General features: G+C 48.9%; 4 protein-coding genes across 4 annotated transcripts; 1 reads left to right on the top strand and 3 right to left on the bottom strand.

The window, feature by feature from the left end:
- Positions 1-83: 83 nt before the first annotated feature.
- Positions 84-3,447, top strand: F4807DRAFT_408630 (uncharacterized protein). The gene is made up of 4 exons (XM_047996456.1): positions 84-1,023; positions 1,087-1,145; positions 1,262-1,437; positions 1,545-3,447. The coding sequence occupies exons 1-4, from the start codon at positions 577-579 to the stop codon at positions 3,131-3,133; spliced, it is 2,271 nt and encodes a 756-aa protein (XP_047858184.1). The 5' UTR covers positions 84-576; the 3' UTR covers positions 3,134-3,447.
- Positions 3,448-7,632: 4,185 nt separating this feature from the next.
- F4807DRAFT_449708 (FAD dependent oxidoreductase) lies at positions 7,633-9,194 on the bottom strand (the record flags this gene model as incomplete). Its single annotated transcript, XM_048000052.1, has 3 exons — positions 7,633-7,781; positions 7,868-8,848; positions 8,909-9,194. 3 exons carry the CDS (start codon positions 9,192-9,194, stop codon positions 7,633-7,635), a joined length of 1,416 nt encoding a protein of 471 aa, XP_047858183.1.
- A 1,101-nt stretch (positions 9,195-10,295) lies between these two features.
- Positions 10,296-12,920, bottom strand: F4807DRAFT_195658 (MNNG and nitrosoguanidine resistance protein). Its single transcript, XM_047993750.1, has 4 exons — positions 12,318-12,920; positions 11,558-12,252; positions 11,064-11,375; positions 10,296-10,886 (listed from the first exon to the last, which is right to left on the bottom strand). Exons 1-4 carry the CDS (start codon positions 12,607-12,609, stop codon positions 10,518-10,520), a joined length of 1,668 nt encoding a protein of 555 aa, XP_047858182.1. The 5' UTR covers positions 12,610-12,920; the 3' UTR covers positions 10,296-10,517.
- Positions 12,921-14,806: 1,886 nt separating this feature from the next.
- Positions 14,807-17,555, bottom strand: F4807DRAFT_195642 (uncharacterized protein). The gene is made up of 2 exons (XM_047993749.1): positions 16,059-17,555; positions 14,807-16,007 (listed from the first exon to the last, which is right to left on the bottom strand). The coding sequence occupies exons 1-2, from the start codon at positions 16,969-16,971 to the stop codon at positions 15,172-15,174; spliced, it is 1,749 nt and encodes a 582-aa protein (XP_047858181.1). The 5' UTR covers positions 16,972-17,555; the 3' UTR covers positions 14,807-15,171.
- Positions 17,556-19,723: the final 2,168 nt, after the last annotated feature.

Genomic DNA, 19,723 nt, shown 5'->3' with positions numbered 1-19,723 from the left:
GCGGGTCTAGGATGTTCCGCAACTTAGCCCGTGATCGCTTTGGAGTACCCCGTGCTCAGAGAATCAGGGGTATGTTAATCTTCCCCATACCGACACCAACAAACCACCAATTGAGGAGCATATTACTTCCCGTCTCCGCTGCTATATTCAACTCTTATCTATCCTTGAGAGCTTCACATCCTGCTCGAACCCACCGCAATCCTTAGTAGGCCTACACCTTTCCAATTCTGTAATCCGAATGCAGAATGATGTTGATATTTCACATATTTCCAAGAATTTTCTTCATCGGGATCACAATCAAAAGTAAAAAAATGGACCGACACTCCACATCGTGACAGCTCACACAGCCCCCCTAAATTCTTGGCGATGACAATAAGAAATCCCCTAAAATGACGTCCTACCAGGCTTCCTACCTAGCGGGCGGTTATATATTTCAGCCGTGGTATTCAAAAACCCTCATTAGTTCGGTGAATAAGTTTATCTCGCTTTCAAACATTTTTGTACTGCTTGTTTTAGAATTTCTAAGAATTTCATTGACATGAAATATACACTGTACACGTGTGATTGTGGAGAACGATGATGAATATGGATTATAACCTCGACGACCTAGACGTTGCCCTGAGCGAGGCACGGCACCAAGCCGCTGCTGTCTCCGGCCCTCCCACTCGGAATGAGAGCCGTCGCACGGGACATAGCAGTACCCGCCGCGGGAGTCTACTACCCCCAAAGGGTGCAATCTCCTCAGCTTCACAGAACCAAGGAGCAAAGCAACAGCAAGAGCAACAACAACAACAACACCGACTCGACGAGTTGAACCTCTTCAATTTCGATCTACGGGAACTTGTGAGTTATATGTTCCTGCCTATTGACGGGCAGAGTCGAGTCTCTTACCACGAGTATGCCGTATTCGCACCGAGTGAGCCTAACGGTGAGACCCTCTCACCGAGTATAATGTCCGATGGCGAAGAAGGATTACAGATGTTCCGGAGTGCTATTAAGGAGGGACATGGCCTAGATAATGAGGTGAGCAACTTGCCAATTACGCTATAATAGCAGCAACAGATGTTGACACGGATTTACACGTAGGGTAATTTCACTCCTATGCCGAAGGGGAAGCACTTGCTTCGGGGAAGGATGCGACAAGTGTGAGTATATCTCATTTTCCTTTAATCGCTTTGCCTGCTTTCTAGATTCTCGTATCCAGTGTCTTTCGGTCACTGACCTTATCTTAAATGCTTATACTAAAAGAAATATTTAATAGGATTGCCCATCGACGTATTCGTCACGAATCGGAATGCCCCAGCATGCATTGCACCGATGGACTGCACCTCACTGTGGATGATTATGAATCCCTGGGCCTACACTCTGGAACTTTACCAACATTACAGCGAGTAACTCTTGAGTCCTCGTTCTGGGATTCAAGAAAAGAGACAGTATGTGAGTAAATCATAGCATCGAATTGGTGGCTAAGCAAGATAATACATCCTGCTGAGCTCCATTCTTGTTTCCTTAACTTTCTATTAACCTTACTAACAACTATCGAGATCTGATTCTAAGCTTTTCTTCTAGTCCACAGCCTCCATACGATTTCCTATCAATGGCTTACAAGCTCAAAACAAGGACGGGGACTGCTCTGATACGGCGGTCATTTGATACACGCTGGCATGCTGATGATGCGCTGGACGAATATGAACGTCGTTTAGACTCTTGCAGGGCACGATGGTCTCACCCTCTCGTACTACCAGTTGTACTACTCCAAGTGCAGTTGTTCCGTACTGAGGAAGCAGTACAAGCCAATAATGCTGAAGTGTTAGAGCTTGAGGCCCATGTTGATGCTGTCACCGGCACTACGGGACGAGCCAATGCTGAAGCCTGGTTGCGGAACCAATCACATAGTAACAAGCATCATCCATTCAAGCCTATAAAGCGCTGGGGGTCAGGCCTGAAAGACATGGTCGAGGAAAAGGTTAGAGGTGGACGACGTAGTCACGATGTCTCGAGCTCTGCCGCGCCCTCACCTCGTCCGGAGGTTAACGGCTACTTCGACCCCGAATACGTACCACCGCAAACAATTCATCTTATGAAGGAAGCCCACGATGTTCTTAAAGGGGCTATTCAATTACTCGACACATTGCGATGGATGGAGCGAGCACTGAAACTCATAATCCAAGCTGGCGATGAGTTAGATGCGCGGGTTACTGAGCTAAGAGCTCAAGCAGTAGCGAGGGGGCAGATGAAGGAAGATGAGGAAGACGAACTTACGGTTCACTGGCATGAGATTAGGCAGTACCTCGACTGCACGTGGCGGCTCTGTACCTCGCTCGAAACCGACCGACGCATGTCGGAGCTGAGATGCCGGGCACAGATCGATATCATCTACTCGAAGATGGCGCAAGAAGATAACAATCTCAACGCGCGCATGGCTGTGGCATCGACACGAGATAGTTCATCGATGAAAGCACTGGCCGTGATTACTGCCGTGTTTTTGCCGGGTGAGTATATCGGCACGCTTTTTGGCGTCTCTATGTTCGACTGGGAGACGGGGACCGCAGGTGATCCAGCAGTGTCAAATGACGCGCCCGAGGGTTGGCCGCATCCCGTGGTCATGCCGTCGTTCTGGATCTACTGGGCCTTCACCATCCCGTTGACTCTGTTCATAGTGTTCAGTTGGCGTGCTTGGTGGGTTAACCAAGATCGTTTTTTCCGTCGCCACCTAAGCGTCGACCTCAGCAACGAGCGCTACTGGACCACCGACGGCCGACCCCGAGACCTCGAGACTACTTTCATGCAAGATTTCTTTAGCGGTTTGCTTAGCCGCAGCGGCGCCGGGACTAGTAGCAATAGCACAATCCTCGGGAAGACGCCGCGGCCTAGATCAAGGAATGGACCAAGCCCCAGCGTGGATCTCTCCAGATCGCAGATCCGGACACCTATATCCCGGCCGGGATCCAGCCTGGGGTTACCCAGGCAAGGGTCTGGGTTGGGACATATATATGGTAACGGTGCTAAGGATAGGGATTTCACGACTGATTCGGAACGTGAGGGAGATGGAACGGATCCTAGGATGCGGTTTAGACAGATCACTTTTGCTAGGGGGCCGTTGATACGGCGGGAGGGTGTGTTTGCTGTTTAGACGTTGGTGTGATAGAAGAACCGGTGTGTTACTAAGTAATAGAGCCCCTTACCACATTTATCAGCATCAGATAGCTGACTCTTACATAGAATATTATCTAATGATAAGTCATTTCGGCAATAGTCTTCCGAGGAGCTCAGACATACGCTTACTAAGATTGCGAGGCACGACAATTCTGTATTGCTATAGTTTAGGTAGCTTCTAACCCTGACTCTTTATCATCATATCTATATTCTTACTTCCTCGTCGTCGCCCTTATCCTCCTGTTCCAGTAAACATGGTCTTTCAAGCTCTCTCGCGTTCCCTTACACACGGTACGAGTCCCCTTTTCTCAGATCTCATGTCGTCATCACTCGGACACCTACCATCCCATCTCTTCCCATCCAAACAACTTAGTCAGTCAACCCTCCTTACAACCGGTCTCTTGAGGCAACCGGCTAAACCCCTGGTAATCATCCGCATCTTGTATAAAGGTTTATAAGGATGGATAATTACTAAAATTTTCAGCCTACGGGCGATCTCAAATGAACATACAATTGTATATTAGGTTCCAACAACATCTCCAACTAAAGTTTTGCCGGTTTGCCACGGGGGGTGAAGGGTTCGAATCCAGTTCAGAGCAGTTTTTTCTAATTCTTTTTTGCACCCTTTTCAAAGACAAGATCTCAAGCCCTATCGCCCTGCTAGATACTTGGTAGCCAACTATGGTCTCAACTCTTCTCGCCTAAGCAACCCAGTCAGTCAGTCAGCCCTCCCAACAACCGATCTCTTGAGGCAACCGGGTAAACCTCTGGTAATACACCCGCGTCTTGCGTGAAGGTTTATAAGGATGGATAATTGTACAACTTTTAGCCTACGGGCGTTCTCAAATTATACCATTGTACATTAGGTTCCAATAATATCTCTAACCAAATCTCCAACTAAAGTTTTGCCATTTTGCCACGGGGGGTCAAGGGTTCGAATCTAGATCAAAGCAGGTCTTTTTTTCTTTCTTTCTTTCTTTCTCTCTTTCTTTTAAAAGTCACAGAACGTATTGCCTTAGTTGGTAGATACCTGGCAACTAGAACACGGGTCCAGAAATGCCATTTTGGAGTTTATACAAGCCCTACCATCCCATCTCTTCTCGCAAAAGAAGCCCAGTTTACACCACCCATCCTTCAACCCCCCAACCCCCCAACAGCCGCTCACCAGGGACAACCGGGTAAACCCCTGGTAATCACCCGTATCTTGCATAAAGGCTTATAAGGAGTGATAATTACTAAATCTTCAGCCTACGGGCGTTCTCAAATTATATCATTGTACATTAGGCTCCAAATAATCTTCGAGGTAATCTTCGAAGTAATCTTCCAATTAAAGTTTTTGTCATTTTGTCACGGGAGATGGAGGGTTCGAATCTGATGCAAAGCAGTTTTTCCCCTTTCTCCTTTTTTTTTAAAAAAAAAAGTCCCAAACCCCATCGCCTTGCCTATTTTTGGACTTTCTCCAAGGTCTACCGGTCCATCTCTTCTCGCATAAGCAACCCAGTCTGCTCTCCGTCGGGAACCATCTCACAACTAGCAGTGAGAATAATACAGCTAGAATACGCAAAAGCGTCACCTCTATAGATATGAACTGTTAAATAGGTTACTGAGAAGATCCAAGAAAGGGTTAAAGTGTAACACGTGAGCCTTAGCCCAGCACGCCCCCCATGCCCTCGGGAAGGCTTGTGGATAGCTGTGCCGCGGTCCCCTCGGCGTTCACATTAATCACTATAACCATCACTAGTCCGCCCTCCCTATAACCCAATAGCTGGTCCGCTGAGGTAACCGGGTAAAACCTCGGCAATCACCCGCATCTTGTATGAAGGTTTATAAGTATAGATAACTAACAAGTTTTCAGCCTACGGGCGTTCTCAAATTATACCATTGTACATTAGGCTCCAAGTAATCTTCCAACTAAAGTTTTTGCCATTCTGTCACGGGGGATGGAGGGTTCGAATCCAGCTCAAAGCAGTTTTCTTTTTTCCCTTATTTTTCTTCTTTCAAATATCACAGAACGTATCGCCTTGGTTGCTGGATACCTACCTAGTAAACAAAACACAGACACAGAAATACCCTTTTTGGAGTTTGTCCAAGCCTCACTGTCTCATCTCTTCTCGCGGAAGTAGCCCAGCTTTGCCTCATTTTCCCCTTCTCCCCTTTCCCCCTTCCTCCTTCCTCCTTCCCCCAACAGCCGGTCCCCTAAGGTTACCGGGTAAAACCTCGGCAATCACTTACATCCTATGTTAAGTACCTTATAAGTATAAATAACTAACCAATCTTTAGCCTACGGGCGTTCTCAAATTACACAATTGTACATTAGGTTCCAAATAATCTTCGAAGTAATCTTCCAATTAAAGTTTTTGTCAGTCTACCACGGGGGGTGAAGGGTTCGATTCTAGTTCAAACCAGTTTTTTTTTCTTTTTCTTTTGCCTCTTTTAAAAGTCACGGGACGCACGTATCACTTTGGTTACTATATACCTAATAACTAGAACAACCATAGGTCCAGAAACGCCCTTTTGAAGTTTCTCCAACTCCTACTGACCCATCTCTTTTTGGGAACGTAGCCCAATTTGCCCCCTTCCAACCCCCCTCCAACAGCCGATCCCCTGAAGCAACCGGCTAAACCCCTGGTAATTACCCACATCTTGTAGGAAGGTTTATAAGGATTGATATCTAGTAAATTTTCAGCCTACGGGCGATCTCAAATTACCACACAATTGTACATTAGGATCCAAGTAATCGTTCGAACTAAAGTTTTTGCCATCTTGTCACGGGGGCTCGGGGGTTCGAGTCTAGCTCAACGCATTTTCTTTTTCCTTTTTCCTATTTTGAGAGTCACAGGACGTACCGCCTTGCTTGCTACATACTTGGGTAGGTAAGTAGTAGCCAGGAAACAGATATAGAATCACCTTTTTGGAGTTCCTTTGTTTAATGTTAAAGGACTAACTGCCAATAGGGCGGCCTCGTATAAGCCGATTCCCGATCCCCCTGGGCTACTAGCTAACCCTGGCGAGACCTCTAGCTACTAGCTTTCACAGAGGAGGCTTCTGACACCTCCCAACAGCCGGTTTCCCGAGGTTATCCCAGCAACCACTTACATCTTGTGTTAGGTTTATAAGTATTAACAACTAACAAAATTCCAGCCTACGGGCGTTCTCAAATTAACTTACAATTGTACATTAGGTTCGAATAATATCTCCAACTAAAGTTTTGCCATTTTAATACGGGGGGTCAAGGGTTCGAATCCAGCTCAAAGAAGTTCTTTTTTTCTTTTCCTTTTTTGAAAGTCACAGAACCTATCGCTTGCTTGCTAAACACTTAGTGACAAGAACATGGATCCAGAAACACCTTTCTTGAGTGTCCCCAAGCCCTAGGGCCCCATCCCTTCTTGCGGATACGGCCCAGTCTACCCTCTCAACAGCCGGTTTCTTAGAGCAACCGGGTAAACCTCTGGTAATACACCCGTGTCTTGTACGAAGGTTTATAAGGATGGATAATTACTAGATTTTCAGCCTACGGGCGTTCTCAAATTATATCATTGTACATTAGGTTCGAACAAAATCTCCAACTAAAGTTTTGCCATTTTGTCATGGGGGGTCGAAGATTCGAATCCAGCTCAAAGCAATTCTTTTTCTTTTTCTTTGTCTTTTTCCCTTTTTACAACCACAAAACGTATCAACTAGATAGCTAGATACTTGATGACTAATACACGAATCCAGAAACGCCTTTCTTGGTTTCCTTTAAGCCCTACTATCCCAAGCTCTTCTTGCGGAAGCAGCCCAGTGTACCCTCTCAACAACCAGTCTCCTGAGGCAACCGGCTAAACCCCCGGCAATTACTTGCATCCCGTGTTAGGTTTATAAGGACTGATAATTAATAAATTTCCAGCCTTCGGGCAATCGAAAGTTAGCTCACACTTGTACATTACGTTCGAATTGAACACTCCAACCAAAGTTTTTGCCATTTCATTACGGGGGGTCGAGGGTTCGAATTCAGCTCAAAGCAGTTTTTTTCTTTACCCTTTTCCTTTTTGAAAACCACAGAACGTATCACCTTGGTTGTTAGATGCCTAGTAACTAGAACATAAGGTCTAAGGACGCCATTACGAAGTTTATCCGAACCCTACCATCCCATTTCTTCTCATAGAAGTAGCCCACTTTACCCCTTTCCCTCTCTTTCAACCCCCTAATAGCCGGTCACCTAAGGCAACCGGCTAAACCCCTGGTAATCATCTGCATCTTGTAAAAGGTTTATAAGGATTGATAATTATTAAATTCTCAGCCTTCGGGCAATCGAAAGTTCGCTTACACTTGTACATTACGTTCCAACTAAACACTCCAACTAAAGTTTTTGCCATTTGCTGCGGAGGGTGGGGGGTTCGAATCGGGTTCAAATCAAGTTCAATGCAATTTTTCTTTTCTTTTTTGTCACCCCTAGAGCCTCCAAAAACGTCACCTTGGTCATGTGCTACTTATTAACTAGAAAACAGACCCAGCAACTCCTTTTTGGAGTTTCTCTATGCGTTCTTGTGTTATCTCGAAACACTCAGGAAGCCCGGTATCCGCCCACGAACCTCCGAGGATGAGCTTCGCGACTCCAGGGGCACACGTGAAAATCCTCGCCATACCTAGGTAGATAGAGAATTCGCGTTAGCATTTCTGTCACGACCTGGACTTCTCTTCTGGTAAGTAGTAGTCGTAAGGGGATTCTTACCATGCCCATTAAACCCAGCACAAATCCACTGCCCCGGCAAACTCTCAATCTTGCCCACGAACGGCACCGAGTCCGTCGTCATCCCCACGATCCCAGTCCACGTATGCAGGAGCCCCTCCCCATGCCTCAAACTCCCCTCCTCGCACTCCGGGAACGTCGTCTCGAAGTTCCGAACACAGTCCACCCTTACCTCCTCATTAAACACGCTATCATCAGTCGTCAAGCGCGCGGCCGCCGCCTCGGCGCTAATCTTCGGATTCGCAATCGGCGCGCCTAGGATGATAATCCCGTCCGGCCGCCGCTGCGCCACAGAGTAGAAGTGCTTGAGCGAGTGGCGCAGGGACATCGTGCTCGGGAGCATCTGGTCTCCGCTGAAAGACGGCGGCGGCACGAAGGCGTGCGCCTGCGCGCGGTTCGGCGTCACGAAGCTACTTAATTGCGGCAGCAGATGCGGCGCAAACGCGTTCGTGCAATGCACCACGACCTTCGCCCTCGTCGTGCCTCGCGGCGTACCCACATCCCATCCCACCCCTCCATCCTCCGCCGTCGAAGTCGTAGCCGCGGCCTTAACCACAGAGGTTGCCGGACAATGGGTATAAAGCCTAACCCCCTTACTCACAGACTGCGCGAGCAACCACTGCGCCAGCTTGGCGGGGTGGCTCGAGCCAGCGGGCCACTCGTACGCGGCGACGGCACCCTCGACGCGGGTCGCGCGCGCCGCGTCCTCGCCCTCGAGGAACCGGATGTGCGACACGTCGCCGCCGGCCTGCCGGTACAGCGCGAGGCTGCGCGCGTTGAAGGCCGCGAACTCGGGCGTCATGCACACGTCGAAGGTGGTCGTGGGGTTGAAGTCGCACGGCACGTTGTGGCGCTGCGTGAAGTCCCTCACGCGCTCGAACACGAGTTTTTCGTTCGCGATGATCTTGAGCGCTTGCTCTTTGCCGTGCAGTTGTGAGTAGACTTGGAAGCCGCGGAAGGCGTCTGTGCTTTTGTTTAGTACTGTATATGTTCCTTCCGCCTAAGGGGGCGACGAAGGCTGACCTGGTCTCACGTGTCCTGCATTTCTTGAACTCGCTCCGCTGGCTGCTTCGCGAGCTTCGAGGATGATTATATCGGAAGCTGGAACGCCTCCCTGGATTAGCTCGTAAGTTGTCAACGCGCCGGAGATACCGGAGCCGATGACGACATATTTGGATTTTGCAGGAACCGGTTCATTTTTGTTATGGTTGAGGTATGGAAAGGATCGTGTAGTCTGCTGCCAAAATGATACACAGGGGTTGGCCACTGGCAAGCCGGGATCCTGCTGGGGTTCTGGGTTGTCCGTCATAGCCTATAGTCACGAGATCTTACAATAGATAAAATGTTCAATTACAAGATATTTATTACCTATAAGATGATCTTGAAAAGACCCCTAAAAAGTAAAATAGAGGAAGTATATACCTCCATATGCGATATCCCTGCGGGGTCGCCTAGCAACTATATCTATAGGCGGGCGAAGCCGATAGCGGACTGTTTATAGTTGATAGGTTCGCATAGTAGCACTATGGGGTTGTCCCATTACTATTTTAGTTTGCGTGCTATCTATAGGAGATACCCGGAGGAACCAGAATTCGAATGTTTGAACTAATATATTTCTATGAAGCATACGATAGGTAATTTGGTTGTTAGTGTTATATTAGGTAAGGTTCCTAATAACTACTCTTTATTATTGGTCCACTCCTACAAATCGTATATGCTCGAGTCTTGTATACTATTTTGTAAACATCCCTCGAATGTGCATTTTCCAGCCATCCATCATGACATAACCGGCGTTTGTAGACTCATAACCCAAAGGTGGCTGGGTAAGAATATTTATAATTCTTACCTCCTAAATACGACCATGTAAGAGCTAATATGTACTCCTCACCACTCATATATTCGAAGTGAAGCCAAATTATCCCAAATAGGATTCATTTTAAAATCCCACCCAACATGCCGGTAATATCTTTGGGATAGGGGAGAAACAACATGTCATAAATCCGATAAAAAGCATAGTAGATGGAGATAATTCCCGGCGAGTTGGATCTTTGTTTCGGATAACCGTTGGGGTTGTGTACCAGTTGCTTATAAAACGTTCTAGATATAATAGATAAATACCTACCTACACAAAGTGAGCCAACAGGAAACTTGATGAAGAATATCCCGTGATATTGTCTCGGTTGACTCATCGTCTCACCAAGAATAGGGAGTACTATAAAACAAGACGCACCACAAATGATGTCTCATCATCGAAGCCCCCATCTGTAGAATATTCAAATCATTTTCAAGATTGGAGTCGTTCTATCCTAACTCGTGTCCACAATCTAGGTACCCAAACGCCCGCTTGCTGGTATATCCCTATTTCATCTATCATGATTATATAACTTTAAACATCTTATAACTCATCCAAGTCGCCTCCCTCGCGCACGGTTGACACCTAGCCGGCCAGAATCGTGGTCGGATCGGGGTTCGGACCATGAGAGGTTCGATCTCTTGGGAGGAGCATCTTTTTGAAAGCAGTTCCCAATTCGCGCGTATACCGCGATTCCAGAGCTCCTCGCGCAGAAATATCGTCACCACCCCATCCTTAACCTTTGAATCCGCATCTTAACAAGCCATCATCATAGCTCGCTCAAGCACCCCTCATAAACCCCCTCTTCCTAACCGGCGGCAACACGCCCTTCTCCTTAGGAACATCCTTCTTCTGGCCCTCCGCCGCGGCATCGAAGACGCTATAGCTCTCGGCCTCCCTCTCGGCGGCCCTCCTCTCGCGCTCGGTCCGCCACCGCGTGACGTAGCAGACGAGCGGGAACAGCGTGACGTTCAGCGCCGCCCAGGCGAACAGCACGCCGAAGTTGAGCCCGATCTCCGAGTGCAGGTCGAACAGGATCTGCCGGCTCGCTTGCACGATGTGGTGCAGCGGCCACGCGTACCCCCACTTGAAGAACCCCGGCGCCAGGTCCGTCGAGTAGAAGGCCGTCGACACGTTGGTTATGACCCACTGCGCGCTAGTCAGTCGGTGGACTCTGAAAAATTGAGTTGGGTGCGAGGATATAGAAACTCCGGACATGGGTTCAGGGGTATATGCTGGGACTGGGTACCCCTAGACACCCGGAAACCGGGTCCATAGCATTGCAGCTGCCGGTGTATAAAGGAAACGGGAATGTGGTGGACTTACAAAGATAAGCCAAGCGGCCGTCCACGGTTGTCCGATGATCATGGCCATATTCTCGCATGCTATTCCCAGCGCGTTCATACCAACGAAATTCACCATCCAATACACAACGAAGGAAGCGCGTCCGTACGCGGACGGGTTAAATGCGACATCGGTAGCAGGGGCAGACGGATTCGAGAACGGAATCTGGAATGCCAGCGAAACTAGCGAGTATGCGAGCGAGACGAAGAAGTACGTCGTTATTGTCGCGGCCAATCGCCAGACTATTAGCTGCCAAAAGCGCAGTGGCGGGTGGTTACCCGGCATGACGAATCTCTACAATTAGGTGAGGAACGTGTCAGCGCGGCTTCTCTTACTTCTCATATTTTTTTTTCCTGCTTTCTAATTATATGTGACTGGAGTACCCACAACGAACGAATCTGACCGGTTCGCTCGGGCGAATTATCTTTTTTTGTTATGTCACAAAAAGGGGTAAGGGGTCAAAATCGTAAACTTACCATATGAATAGGCAAGAAAAACCCATACGAGAAGAACGCCACGATAATAAGGTAAATCAGCCCAATTGAAACGGACGGCGTCGCCGTCGACGGCCCAAAAGGCCTCAAATCAATCGTCAACGGCGTGACCCCCGGATTCACCGCGGCAGGGGCCCTCGCGACGACGTCCCTGGCCAAGGACTCGTTCGCCACGACAGACTGGCTCCAGCTCGGCCCGAAGCTAGCCGTGAAAATAGTCTCGAGGTTCTGCAGCTGCGGAATGACGTAGTTGAAGAAGTTGGTCTCCTGGCGAGCGGACATGATGATGAACTGGACGGCGCCGGTGGGGTCGTACGACGCGTTGCCGGTCTCGACGGCCTGGCGCAGGAGCGCCGTCGCGTTCGGGTTGACGACGACGGCCGCCCAGAATTGCCAATCGTACACGGCCTGGCGCACGGCGATCGGGTCGCCGTCGTACGGTTCGGGGGACGCGATCGTCCACCCGAGCGTGTGCTGCGTCGCCGAGTTGTCGATCATCTGCTGCACGGCCTGCCTCACGGCCGGCCCGACGACCGGCGTCACGTTGGTGTACGGCGCCACTTGCCCGTCGAAGTCGACGACGTGGACCGTCAGGTTCTTCATGTTTGTGCTGACGTGGAATAGGACTGCCCAGTATAGCGATAGTACGGCTATGATGAACGTTGTGAGGAGTATGACTACAGGCAGGTTCGGTTAGTAAGTCTAGCTTGTCGCATGCCTAGGTAGTCACAGTTAGACTAACGCGTCCGAGCCCACACGGTTATGACCTCCTTCCGAATCGTCGCCATCCGCGGATCCCAGAATCCGGCGCTCTGGTGAGGTGCTTCATACCGGCCATCTTCTCCTGCGAAATCGTCGTACTCGCGCTGTTCGCTGTTAATCGTGCTGTCGGACTGGTGCATGATATCTAAGACATCAGCCGGCGGCATATCAGCGGCGGTTGAAGACCCACGGCTATCGTCATGAGCGGCGATGACGAGATCTGAAGCGTCTGGAAGCTCGTCTCGCGGCATCTTTTTCTCATCTCTTGTCATCCTCTTACGGTTAAGAGAGAATATGTGCCCCTAGGCCTAGATGGATACAACGTTAGATGGGAACTATATATTCGAGAGCTGATCGGCGAAAAGGGACCCTGGTGAAAAAAAACGACCCTGGAGCAAATCATCTTATATAAAAGGACATAAGCACTGAAACATAAGCAGCAGCGTAGGGCTGGTACGTATGCGTATGCGTTTATATCACATCGGTATCGGTCGGAAAACAATTGCGGCTCGGAATACTCAACCGAGCCAAATCAAATCTCTTTTCCCCTCTTATTTCTTCACCTCCCCCTGTTCCTTAGAGAGAGAGGGAGAGAAACATAATTTGTCATGCCGTCATGGTAACTCGGAATTAAGAGCTTACTCGATGCGACTTACTGATCGCACGACGCTTAGCCACATGGTTAGCCAGTTAGCTAGCCAAAGGAGTTAACCTACTAACCCAATATACTAACCCCTAATCGCAAGCTCGAGCGTAACCCTCCCGTCCGAGAGCGAACCGTCTTAACTCTTAATAATGATGTCACCCCCGTGGACCCCCGGCCGGATACGGCGGACAGACTCCGCAATTTCTTGGGTTAGGCTAAGTAGTACGGTGAGGAAAGAGCTAACGAGGCATACTCCAATGGCAGTCGCGGGGACAAGGAGAGCTTAGGTATCGGGGGTTACAAAAAAGGGGCTTATATCATCCTTCTTCAAGGAACATAACTCAACGTCGAGGCAAAAAAAGACAAGAAGGAAAATCTTCAAAATCATCGATCGAGAGAAACCCTGCCGTCGTCCCCTGGCCCTCTTTTTCCATCGGTGATAAGTCGAAAAAACGCCCAAAACACACCGGGCCAACAAAATCCCTAGCTACCCTGACCGTACATACTACATGCCTACTGCGTAGGCCACAGCTCACCCCTTCTGCAAATGTCGGGCAAGCGGCTGTGCCCTGCCGCATATCCCACCGACGATCTCATGGGATAATGATGCGTGTGGGGTGCGGAATGTGACAAAAACGCGAAGAGCGCGAAGTTGGTCTCTCGTCGGACAAAAGGTCTGGAGATAACCACTTTCCTACTACGTATCGACGCTCCCACTCTGCCACTCCTCCCACACCCCCCCATCCCACAAAGCTGGCCAATGCATAAGCTGAGCTCAGCTACTCTCGGCCAAAGGTTTAGTGGAGTAAGGTGGAAATAAAGGGAGAGAAGGAAAAAGGCATACGTGTATCTCTGAAATGTGAGATTCTTTTTTTTTTTTCTCTAGATTGGGTTTATTTCCATTATTGTTTCTTATCCAAGTCCAACCGAGAGAGAAAAACCGCTCCGGGCCAAGGAATTACGACATGTTCTCAAACAGAAAGGGACACACATATCTCTGCTGACACTTGTACACAGTAGGCGATTAATTCGCGACGCGCACGATATATTGGCATGCAGAAATTTTTCGAAATGTCATCCCATGTAAGTCCACTCGCGACTCTTACCAGTGCCGTCGGACGCGAAAAAAAGGACAGGGTGGACACGAGTCGTGCTGTAACCACGCCGTAGTCTAGCCCCTAGTAGAAGGTATGGCGAGCTCTCTACCCTGATTTTGCATAGTAAGGCTCGATGTATTCAAAGACAAGATTGGACAGTTTGAAAAAAGATGGGCAATTACACAGCTACTATGGGATCTACCCAACGGCATGGAAACCCATGTGCCTCTACCCAGTAAACCAGTAAACCATATATCAAGCATGAACGCCACAGTAAAAATAAAGTAGAGAAGGAAGCCAACCTGCAGTTTCGAAGGTTCTTCCCGTCCCTTTGTCAGCAAATCCTCGGTGCATGTACGCATGAACGCCGTTGAGTCAGCGAATCCCCATCACGTCAACCAATCAGCAGGTCGGATGGCGTTATAACGCATCTTATCTTCAGCCAACTGGTTCTTTTTTCTTCGGCGCCTCTTCTGGGCAAGGGGGTTCAATTATTGCGAGATGTTGAGAAGCCAAGACTTCAATCTCACTGCGAAGACCGAAACTCGCATACGCATGATGAAAAGCTCACACTGCAATGTCACCGTATGGGTTGATCGGAAATTATATATATAATACCGTGCTCGATCCCAGCAATGTCATACGGCACTCGTAGATTTAAAAGGTGGGGTCAACCGGGACCGAAGATCATATCCGCCACTGAGATTGTCATTAAGAGGAGGTTCATTCACGAATAGGTGGGTAAAGACAACTGGTTTGAAGGCAGGATGATTTTGACAACGTTCTCCATTGGAAGGACGTCAGCTACCTATCTATTATAACCGACACATGGGCCAATCCATATAATATCCAATCCCTGTTTCTCATAAGTAGCACTCTTCCGAAGCGCTTCGTTAACATCCTTCTGATAAGTCTCGCGACGCTATAGAATCCCACAAATGTATAAAGAAAAAATTGTTTGTATGCAATGAATCAGAGGGTTTCATTTGAGCCGTTCCTTTTTCGCCCTTAATGCAACCTTTCGCAACGCCGGAGTAGTCAAGACTAGTATACCACAAATAATGTAGACAAGAGACATGCTATTGGTAGCATTATAAGTCGCTAGCGAGAAGGCTTAGTCTTGCAAAGACAGTCTCCAAGTTCGCTGCGAGGCGCTCAACCCGTCTCGCGGCAATGCTGGCAGTGGCATCCTCATCTGATGAACCGACCAATTCAAGTCGAGCAGACGACTTCTCTGATTCAATACCACTGAAGATGTCGACCGAGATAAGGCTATCAGTGTCAAGCTCGGCCGGCTTCGATGGGACAACAGTCGTCTCATCATCGTAGATGTCTCCATCAAGGTTGGCAACGACATGCTCGGATACTTCCGGCTCAGCTGCAGTCTCTAGGGGCTCAGGCGCCTTGGTTGATGGCATTGTCGGAGCCTCGAAAATAGGGGCATCCGTCTTCTCGGCATCTGACGCGAAAGATTCTCCAACGAAGTTCGAAGACTTGCCCGTTAGAGCCTCGGTGTCGATGACGGGCATCTCTGGCGTCTCCAGAACGGCGAAGACTTGAGGCTGGTAGTTAAAGGCATCTGAGTTGATGTTCAACATAGAGAAATCCATCGTCTGCTCAGGCATCATGACCATGCCGATTTGTTGGTGCTGGTGGTTCTGCTGACCAGCAGTGTACGGGTTCACATCCTTAGGCACTTGGCGAGGTTCAGGTTGCCTCTGCTCAGGCTGAGCTTGCTGCTGAGGCGCGGCGTTGGGGTTGGTACTTAAATGATCTAGGAAATTGGAAAACGAAGGTGATGATAGTAGCATGCGGGTGAGATCGGAGAGGCGTCGGTTCTCTTCCATCAACGCGCGGTTCTGGGCTCTCAGGTCACCGTTCTCGGTAACCTTGTTCGCGATCTCAGACTCAAGTTGGGTGATGTATTCTACCAAATCGTTAGCAAATCAGTATTTCAATTAGCGTAATCTTTGCTTACCCTTTCTTCTAGAACGGAACGCGCGAGCAGATACTTTGTTGCGCAATTGGCGTCTTTCTTTGCTGCTCAGCTTCTTGCCTTCTTCACTAGCGAGGAGTCTTTCATCTTCATCCATATCATCCTCCTCCTTCTTGGGTCGAGGAAGTTGCATGAGAGGCGAGTTCTCGCCTCCGTCACTAGAGGAAGCGCCGGCCTTCGACCTCATCGAGTTAAGTAGCTGTGTGATCTTCTGCTCCACAATCGGGTCGGAGGGCATAGAAGGCTTCGACCTATGTTGCTTGACCTGCTGGTTCTGTCTTTGCTGTTGCTGGATGAGGTGCTGCTGCTGCCTCTGCTGTGCCTGCGCCTTCGCTAGAGCGGCCTGTTGATGCATACCAGGGTACATCCTCCCAACATTGCTCGTCTGGCTAGGGACAGTTGGCGACGTCATCTGAGATTCTCCTCCGATAGCGTTAGGGTTAACGGTCTGCTCCGGGAAATAAAACGACGCGTCGTTCTGAGAATCGAAGTCCATATCCATATCCGCGCTGTTCGCGTTCTGCGACGGCGCCGAGTTGAAGTCAAACATATCCTCATTCGTGTTCATCTCCGACGCCATGTAGTCCAAAGTATACCCGGGCACTTGGTTGGCGTTCTGGATGGCGAGCGTGCTAGCAAGGGCGCCCGGAACAAAAGGCGTCTGCTGCTTGTACTGGTCATATTGGTGGCTAGGGCCTGATAGGGGCTGCGGTTGAGGCATCGTAGTCGGCGTATTTACCATCGCTGACGCCCTCGCGAATTGTTGCTTGTTGTGTGTAGCAGGGGAAGCTGAGGGAGATCGGTATTGCATTGCTGCGTCATATTCTGAGAAATCGAGAAGATCTAAAGGATCGACACCACCTGGGCTCGTCGAAGACTGGCTTGAAGCCGACATGATTGTGCTAGAATAGAATCAGTCCGGTTAGGCTGTAAATGAACGACCGCTTCCTAGAGCGAGTGTGGTTGTAGTCGTAGTAGAATGTTAAATATTGACAGTTGACAAATTGTATTCGATGGAAATAGCGATTTCGATTCGTTGACGAATATTGATGATTGTTGGTACAAAAGTAGTTGTTTCGTTTGTGAAGTAGAAAAGGCGAGAAATGGCAAGATTGGTAGGAAGCGCGGATCGGATGGGAATTTTGGGTGTTAAAGATGTTATGGTTGTTTATGGGTAGGCTATGGGGGTACCTTGGCGAAGAAAAAAAGGACCAAAAGGACGAAATCGACTAAAAGGATTAAAGCAACTTGAGAGTGGGCAGTTCTGGGAGTTCTGGGGGTAACTTCCCTGCGAGTCCCTGCGAGTCCCTGGGTGGCTTGGTTTGAACTTGGCCCTGTCGGGCAGGTTGACAGGGGTCGGACTGTCGATTAAAGAGGGGAGGGACGCGTAAGCCAGTGCGAAGGTCGTGCCTTTCTCGGCCAATGGACCCCAGCTTCCTAAGGCCGAAAGAGATCTCCCCCGATCCAATCAGACTCCAACATCCATCGTCTGTGGCACGGAGCCTACTCAAGTCGAGTAGTAGCGACCGGTAAGTGTGGTAGGAATACAGGAATACACGGATACCAGTACATTAGTACTTACCTACTTACACACGAGGGCCACACACGCTACTATGTACTGCGTACAGTCGAGCATGATACAGAGCAGGACACACACAAACCAGACAATACACGCATAGCAATAGTCAACCAATCCAGCAGCCATAGCATTCTTTCTTATCCCATCGCAGCTCATGGGTATCTGTTACCAGTAACCATCTTGTCCTGCAGGAGAAACTCACCCGCGCTTCGAGGATGACGACGCCATTTTCCACTGGAAGGCTTAGGTCCAATAGCCTCTTCTTATACCCATCAGTACGATAGACGTCTCTTTGCTGACAATGATTGATGACGATATCGAACACGACGAGTAAACGAGAGGGTTGAGACGAGATGAATCCTTCGATGAAAATGGCAGCGTGATGCATTAACCATCACTGTTGCCAATTAGGTACTCATCCCGTAACAGTCAGATGTACTGTAGGTTGTAGCATACATGCACCAGGTTCAACTGGTTTGTTCAGGAGAACCAGCCGGAAAGCATAACTAACGTACCTAGTTTGGTATGCTAGGTATTAATTAGATGGATGGATATGTCGCTGGTACCCCTAGTTTCGAGCCCCTGACCTCGACGGCCTCATGTCCGGAAGGCAGATGGGGAAGTACAAGATACATGACTCATTTGCAAAAATTGAGCACCACCGGCCATGACGGCTACAGTTGTTCGACCGATGGAGAACATAGAAGGCACCGGAAGAATAGGGAACAGTTTGCTGAATCGGTCCTGTCGGGTCTGCGGCACCGCGGCAATGCTATTCCTTCTTTCAAGTGTCTGCCTCTGGGAACACAACTGCTCTTTTGTCTTCCGGGACTCGCGTGTTTGATGATTGGTAACGACCTCGATGTGATGACCAGTATGAGACCGTCAGATTGGTGTGCCAGAAGCAAGTCCATAACAAGCGACTCGCCCGAACTCCTAAACGGCGCAAATTTTGGTGCTTGACATTGACCTTGATTGGGTACTAGTAGCAAGCACAGCCACCACCGTCATTTGCTAAAGAGGCACGGGTCCACCATAATATTATGGCTGTCCATTTGGCAATCTGTCTAGTACCGTCGATAATCTTTCATCGCCAAGATGACGGATTCCTGTATAAGCTCTCACCCCGGAGTTTGTATTGATCACAACCTCGACGCTCAGGCTTAGAGAAACGAAAATAAGCATATGTTGGTTGAGCACTACGGTACCGGGTTCATCGCACATGTAGTGTCCGAGATCCCATGTGCTCTCCGGACTTTACCGTAGCAAAGAGAGTTTGTGGGTTTTCTCGGCCAAGATTCGCCCACGTTGAACGATTGAACGAGTTCTGGTCTCAACCACGGGAAGTCGGTCGCACTAGACTACCGACCCCATCAAAGCCTTTCATTTGTCGTTTATGCCATGTCGGTAGTTTCTCTCGCTCGAGGCCCGTGGTAGTACCAACAGACAGCAACAGACTAAGCCCGCTTCTGGTTTAGTGAGCGAGGCTTAGATTTATTGAGCTGTGTTTTCTCAGCTTGACAGGGGATCTCGAAATGATTAAGTAATGCATAGACTGGCCTTAAAGGACGAATTCCCCCTGGCGCAGCAGCAGACCTCGGAGCTCCACACCACTTTCGTATCAATGATATTCCAGAAGCTAAAAAGGAGAACAATCAAACAATGCCTTACCCATCATTTCAATGCCGCCAGATATTCGTTGCCCACAAATTTCCTAACATGTTACCGTTGAAGATTAAATTCGTTTCGACTTTCGGTATCTCCCGACGTGGGATGGGAAGACTGGACCTCGCTGCCTCGGTGATAATGCCTGTGTCTCCATGTCGAAGTAACATTTTATGCGTGGTGCCGGCAGACAAGATCTCAAGGGTGGATAAGTGCTTTTCTCCTTGGGAATAGACTGCATTGATACTTCGGGGCCTTTCCCAACAGCCAAAACATCGAAACATTCGACCTTGCTAAAACCTATCATTCGTAACCCTCTCCATTAGAGGACACTGGTTATTGATACGAGCCCCGACCTGTCTATCGTGGCCAACGGCTATAAAAATAGCATTTTTCCAGCTAC

The sequence above is a fragment of the Annulohypoxylon truncatum genome, assembly GCF_022578515.1.
Source record: "Annulohypoxylon truncatum strain CBS 140777 unplaced genomic scaffold F4807scaffold_3, whole genome shotgun sequence".
Classification (NCBI taxonomy): Eukaryota; Fungi; Ascomycota; class Sordariomycetes; order Xylariales; family Hypoxylaceae; genus Annulohypoxylon; species Annulohypoxylon truncatum.
This window is presented reverse-complemented; position numbering and strand designations above follow the sequence as displayed.

Coding starts and splice junctions, on each gene's coding strand:
- F4807DRAFT_408630 (XM_047996456.1), top strand. CDS start 577: ATGATGAATATGGATTATAACCTCGACGACCTAGACGTTGCCCTGAGC. Junction 1,024..1,086: donor GACATGGCCTAGATAATGAG/GTGAGCAACTTG, acceptor ATTTACACGTAG/GGTAATTTCACTCCTATGCC. Junction 1,146..1,261: donor CGGGGAAGGATGCGACAAGT/GTGAGTATATCT, acceptor AATATTTAATAG/GATTGCCCATCGACGTATTC.
- F4807DRAFT_195658 (XM_047993750.1), bottom strand. CDS start 12,609: ATGACAAGAGATGAGAAAAAGATGCCGCGAGACGAGCTTCCAGACGCT. Junction 12,253..12,317: donor AACCGTGTGGGCTCGGACGC/GTTAGTCTAACT, acceptor ACCTGCCTGTAG/TCATACTCCTCACAACGTTC. Junction 10,887..11,063: donor CGGCCGCTTGGCTTATCTTT/GTAAGTCCACCA, acceptor ACTAGCGCGCAG/TGGGTCATAACCAACGTGTC.
- F4807DRAFT_195642 (XM_047993749.1), bottom strand. CDS start 16,971: ATGTCGGCTTCAAGCCAGTCTTCGACGAGCCCAGGTGGTGTCGATCCT. Junction 16,008..16,058: donor GTTCCGTTCTAGAAGAAAGG/GTAAGCAAAGAT, acceptor ACGATTTGGTAG/AATACATCACCCAACTTGAG.